The sequence below is a fragment of the Botryllus schlosseri genome, chromosome 16 (assembly GCF_051294905.1).
Source record: "Botryllus schlosseri isolate E-star chromosome 16, Bs_hap1, whole genome shotgun sequence".
In the NCBI taxonomy this organism is placed as follows: Eukaryota; Metazoa; Chordata; class Ascidiacea; order Stolidobranchia; family Styelidae; genus Botryllus; species Botryllus schlosseri.
The window spans coordinates 11,117,612-11,123,611 of NC_137251.1; the positions used below are offsets into that span (position 1 = coordinate 11,117,612).

General features: G+C 42.7%; 1 protein-coding gene across 1 annotated transcript; it reads right to left on the reverse strand.

The window, feature by feature from the left end:
• Positions 1–435: 435 nt before the first annotated feature.
• On the reverse strand, positions 436–5,238 carry LOC145458904 (CCR4-NOT transcription complex subunit 3-like). The gene has a single exon (XM_080337413.1). The coding sequence runs from the start codon at positions 2,857–2,859 to the stop codon at positions 700–702; it is 2,160 nt and encodes a 719-aa protein (XP_080193539.1). The 5' UTR covers positions 2,860–5,238; the 3' UTR covers positions 436–699.
• Between the last annotated feature and the right edge of the window lie 762 nt (positions 5,239–6,000).

The window sequence follows — 6,000 nt, forward strand, 5'->3', positions numbered from 1 at the left end:
CTTACTAATCGCTAGTTCAGTTTGTTAAGTAGAACTAGTTTAATCCTCCAATCAGAAAGATAGCCTGAGGAATCTCGAGGCTGTTTTCACAGAGTATCAACACTCAATTTTCATAATAGTTGAGTAAAGCCCAGAATTTTCGTTGCGCTTCGCGCACAGTATACTGATATGATTTCACGAACATATCGGTGAATATATTATATTAATATAATTAATAATTATACATTCCAGTAGGCATAGTTCACCATTGACCATTTGGGCACGGTAATTGAAGCAGTGGGTCACCACGACCAGGCATTACAGTGCGATGCTGATCCAACATTTGTCGGTTAATTAAAATATGTGAAAAAATGCATTCCAGGGCAACAGCTCACTAACCTATCCTATCCCCGCCCACGTGTCACGGACCGTGCACGACTAAATCCAACCGCCGTGTACTCTCGCGAGTGAATTCTATTAATCACAATACGAAAGATAGCCACAGAGAAGCTCTGTTTATTCCATCACATTTTACACAACCACGAAGTCGCCAGGCAGATGACGATATGGAATTTTCAGGGAGCCCAATTCGATTTTAACCATCCAGATAAATATTGGTTAGTAAAACCGTTTCTTCTCGCACGGGTGCAGGAACGTAAGGGTCAGATCAAGAGCCTGTGCATAGTAGGCTACCAATACGACGGAGAACACAGAAGTATTTTACGGAAGTTCCCTGTCTTCCAGGTATCGGTATTCGAATGTAAATCCCTCTTTTTTCCGCTGTCCCCATTTCTCATAGTCAAAGTAAATATACGTCCCCTGTTCATATTCGTCCGTAATAGTTTTGGGTTCTTCGTGCCTCTGAAACCACATCATATACTTGGTGTGGAACCTCCATGATTGTTTTTTCAAAGCCTTCGCCGCCAAATACTGCGCCTGGCTCGCCTCCATGTAGTAAAATATAAAGAATAACGTCTCCGTCGATAGCCGGAGATAAAAATCGATAGAATGATGATGCGGGAGCGGGGTCTGGTGATAATAGGCCGGTGTAGGACAAGGGTTGCGCGGTAAGTAATGCCGCAATCTCTCCGAGTCGGATGGGTGCGGCATATGCCTCCAAGACGCGTCGAGCATGGCTTGCTGATACACGTTGTCTTTTCCAAGGGGAATCGGCCCTAAAGGGGCTACACCTAACAACGGCGTCATTCTCGTTTCTCCCGAGCCTGCCGGTGTCTGTCGTGACAAATTAGACTGCGTCGTCGTTTTCTGCTCCGTCTTCGCGTCGCTGGAATTTAGCGACAAATTAGCCGTGGATACCGCGAGCGCGTTTGTGCCGTTGCTGTCGGCTTGTCCCAGGCGCGCGTTTTCCAACGCCTTTTCCGCGATCGTCTTCAGACTCGCAAAGCTGGCGTTGAGATAGTTCCCGTACTCTCCGTGATTGGAATTTTGCAAGTCTGCGATCAGCGGAGACAGAGACGGCTTCGCGTGCTGCGTCGCGTCGTCGGGACTCGAATTCGTGAAACCCCCGTTCGTCAGTACCGCAGATTCAGTAGTCGTGACTGGCCCGTCAACGGGCATCGGATTCGGAGTGGCAGCCGAAAGCATGTCATTCACCGCATTCTGCGCTTCTGTGTTTGATTCCGACATAGACCCGGCGTTTGTCTGCGTCTTCCAAGACATAACCTTCTCCGAAGACTTTTGCAAGGCGTTGGTCAAATTTTTAATGGCCGCTCTGCGGTCGACCGAACTGGAATGTGATTCATTCGACGCTGGCGTGCTGTTGATGTGATTGTGTACTTGGCCGCTGGCGGCCGCTGCGTACGCCTGGTTTGTCGTTTTCGGGGCGGCTTTACTCGGCGTGGCGCCGGCCGACTGACTCCTGGACACGGATTTTGAGGAATTGGCTGTGGTGGTGGAATATGATATCGAGCCTTTTCTCGGCGACAGTATATCGTCTGATGTACCCGACCTGTTTCTAGACCGCGCCTCCGTGGCGTCCTCCTTACCGTTATGACTCGACGTAGAAGAATGACTGCTAGCGGGCAAGGGCGATGTCGAAGATGTAACATCGGTCTTACCCGCCTCTTCCTCGTCTCCCTTCACAGAAGAGTTATTCGTCATACTGCTGTTGAGATTTTTCTCGACAGGCGATGTCGCCGGCATGATCGTCAACGCTAGCGCCTCGTCCAAATTCAAATCTTCGTACAGAAACTCGTTTTCTTCAAAGTCCGGGTCCTCGCAGTACTCCGTGTAATACTCCAAATCGTCTTTCAAGTCGTTAATCCTGTCCGGCGTTATCGTCTGATTGTCGAGCATTCGCATCAGCATTTCCAGCTTGTTGATGTGGTAGTTGTGACGATCGACTAAGTTCTTAAGCTCTTCGTTTTGTTTCTGCTTGTCTCCGTCTCCTTTCTTCTTTCTTGAACTCAACGAGCTACTCTCTATTCTGCTCTCGAATATGTCCATCTGCAACCTGAGTTTGTCTATCGTCTGCTGCAACCACTGCCTCGTTTGCTCTCTCTCTTTCTGGGCGGGATCGATTTTCGCCGCGAGGCCTAGGCCTTCTTTTGAATACGCTTTGGTCTTCGTTTCCCGTTCTACGACTTTAAAACGCTCCATTTGCGTTTCAATTAACTTTCGGTTTTCCAGTAACGATTTTTTGTCTTTGATGTCATTGGAAGCCGCCCACGTCTTGATTTGATCCCGTAACCGCTGGAGTTTTTTAATTTCCTTTTTCAAATCGCTCTCGTATTTGTCTTTCTGATTCGTGTTGGCAGCGTTGTGCAGCTTCTGCCAGATGTCTTCGAACGTTTCGACGCCCTCCTGCACCTTCTTCAAACACCGGTCAATCTCGCTTTGTAATTTTCGTTTATCAGCCATGATTTAATCACTAGGCTAGTTGCAAACGCGGAGAAACAGAGACGTTTGTTACATCGTTAAAGCAAGCTGATTGAAACCATAAATTGGAACGTATTAATCAAGGTCACAGGATTACTTAAATTGCTGAAGCAAGAGAAATAGGCGTACTTCATGTGCGGAATACAATGGTAACAGTGTTTAAAAAGTTTCAGTAGAGTAAAATGCTTGAGATCAATATGTGTATGTTATGTAATGCAAATGCTATAGATTTAACAGTGAAACTACTGCCTCTCTTCAAGGGTTAGTTACAACATATCCTTAGCTTGGAAACTGTTACAGCCTACAAGACGGCTTGTGGTGTAACAGGTCTGAACCCATTTTGCATGACTAATAGAATTTCACCGTCTATGTTGAGGCCTGCTTACAGCGATCAATCAATTATCACATATTAGACACCAAAAACGTTACGTTTTTATATTCCATACATGGTCAACCAATGCCAGTAACATCAGTTACCTGTAACTTGTAAGAAATCTTTTGAATGATCTGTATCACATACACATGCTACGACTTCAGTAATAATATCAACAACCAGACACTGGGCTATTAAGTGTAGGTGAAACTACTTGAAGCTTGTGATCGAGAGCAGTGCTTTTAAACCAGGTGTACCAGAATTCTCTAAGCATGAACCACTTCAATGGGGCGTGCCAGATACTGAGACCATGATTCACCGCAGCAGCAACGTTATGACCTTTTTAGTCACGACAATGCTAGTATGAGCGAGGCTATGACGTTATTTTTTGTTACGGTACGGTACTAATTACCCACTCAGGGTCAATGTTGAACACTCCCCCTGGCCAGAGTGGAATTGGTGGCAACATCACGCAAAACCTTCTGTTCAATTACTTATTCATTCTATGCAGAAAAGCTCTCATCACGCAAGATTGATTTCAAAAAATGAACCGAGATTCCAAAGGGGCCCCTGGACTGTGGTGTCTAACTTTGGTGTAAACGTTAAATGTTGTACAATTCAGAAAAAGGCACGAGGTCATTATATTCCTACTAGGCATTTTGCATTCTTTCTCTTTAAATATATCAATGAGGCTTTCTCTAATATGTTATTCTATAACTTTGATATTCCTTCTGATACAGTCGTCTGTGTGTGGGGATGCAAAACATCAATATCGCAATAAACCATATATCGGTATTACAATATAACATCTATACCGCACTCTAAATAAGGAGAATAGTCAGAAACAGCAGTAAAGTTCATATTTTAAGTTGGTTGATGAAATTTACTAACGTTGGTTCCTGATGAGAGTCAGGTAAAATGCTCAGAGTGAAATATATTTGGCAATATGATTATATCGTTTGTTGCGAGATTAATCCGTCAATCAAAGTACATACAATTTCTTCTCACAGCAGTTGTTGTTATTCATGTACACTTTATACACGAACAATCATGAATAACACATTTCCACAGAGATCACACAAATATCGATACACGACATGGTCTACTGCTTGGACCGCTAATTTGTGAAATTACTAATAGTTCACTGCTTGAGAAATGTCATTTCTATATCAAATGTTTTCATTCCAAATTCGAAATTCCCAGTTCAATCCAGAGAATTTCACACATTGATAAGGAAAATGTCACGAATACAGTAACCTGAAAAATTCAAGTGTTACATTCTGATTGAATCATTAAGTGGGTTAAGTTACCTATAGATGTGAAAGAGAAGATTAACGCAATCACCCTGTATGGAATCGGTGTCCTGTGCTCACACTGTTTTATTTTTCAATCACTTTTTATTAAATTATTTCAACTTGGAAAATCATCGCTGCTCACCTGATATATCAGGCAAAAAGGCCAGCGATTCCAATCAGGGCAATCACTAATCGTATCACATATCAGAATATTTATACTGCATTTATCTTTCCAACAAGTCACATTCCTTTTTTCAAATTGTACTATCATGGGTCTATAATTCCCGTAGTTATCACTAATTAAGAGACAATAACGATATACAATTCATGATTACGGTGTGTACTGTACATATGTATTTGAGAGTTTTTGTTTTGATACTCTTAGTAAGGTCTGGTGGGGATCGCACACTCATTGCTATGCATAAATTGTCTGGAATGAACACACTATTTCCGTACGCAACGACTATGGATAGTAACAAGCCCTTTCTAGATAAAAAAAACTCTTTAACATATATTATCCTCTTTCCATTTAATTGAATAGTCATGACTGGATTGGAATTCGTTCAACTGTCCGCTCTTCATACAAGCTGTCTGAATATTTTACAGTTAAATTATCGATGCCAGCTAGCTGACCGCAATCTGCATTGCTCTACGTGCACATTACCGCAGCAAAAGTCAAAATGCCTTGCAAGATGCGGCCCATCAGCGGTGCTAGAAAGTGGGTTCTTACAAGTTCTTTCCTTGCCTATGACTCGAGCGCCCACTTGTATCGGATATAGTTCATTCTTGTTCACTGATCGATTTCTACCTAGAGATATCATAATATTCTCTAATATTGCCTTCCCCTAAGTAGTACGTACATTTGAACAAATTTTATTCGTAGTACTTTTATTAAACAGATAAATAAATGCTGTATTTTTGCATAGCCCTATCCTGAAAAACTGTTTCCATGGTCCAGTACTCCATTATATTCGCCGGAGACCGTGTTGGATACAATATGCGCTCCTTTTGGAGGATTTGTCCTCCATTTTCTGGAAATCAAAAACGTCCTACGATGACGCCTGACTGCTCTCTTATTTGGAAATCCGTTCTCATTTACAGCTTTGACAGCCAGTGCTTAGATTAAGAAAAACCAGGCCAGGGAAAAATGACGCGGAATCTACAATGTGGACGTTTGAGCGGGTCATTCGGGAGTAGCACTGAAAAAACCTTTTTAGTCGACACCACAGCAATATAGGTAAAACGGGAGTCGAATAATCTGACTTTTATGATTTGTAAAAAGTGTCCTCAGGATTCCAACCCTAGTGTTGGACGCTGTCGAATGTCCATTACATTCAATGTGCGCAACTTGGTATTGTTTTTATATAAGATATTCTTGCCAATGTAGCATATTTTTACTCCATTCCGTGGTATTTTCCCTTGTAAATCCACCGCCATCGACTGAGTTTACTGGAC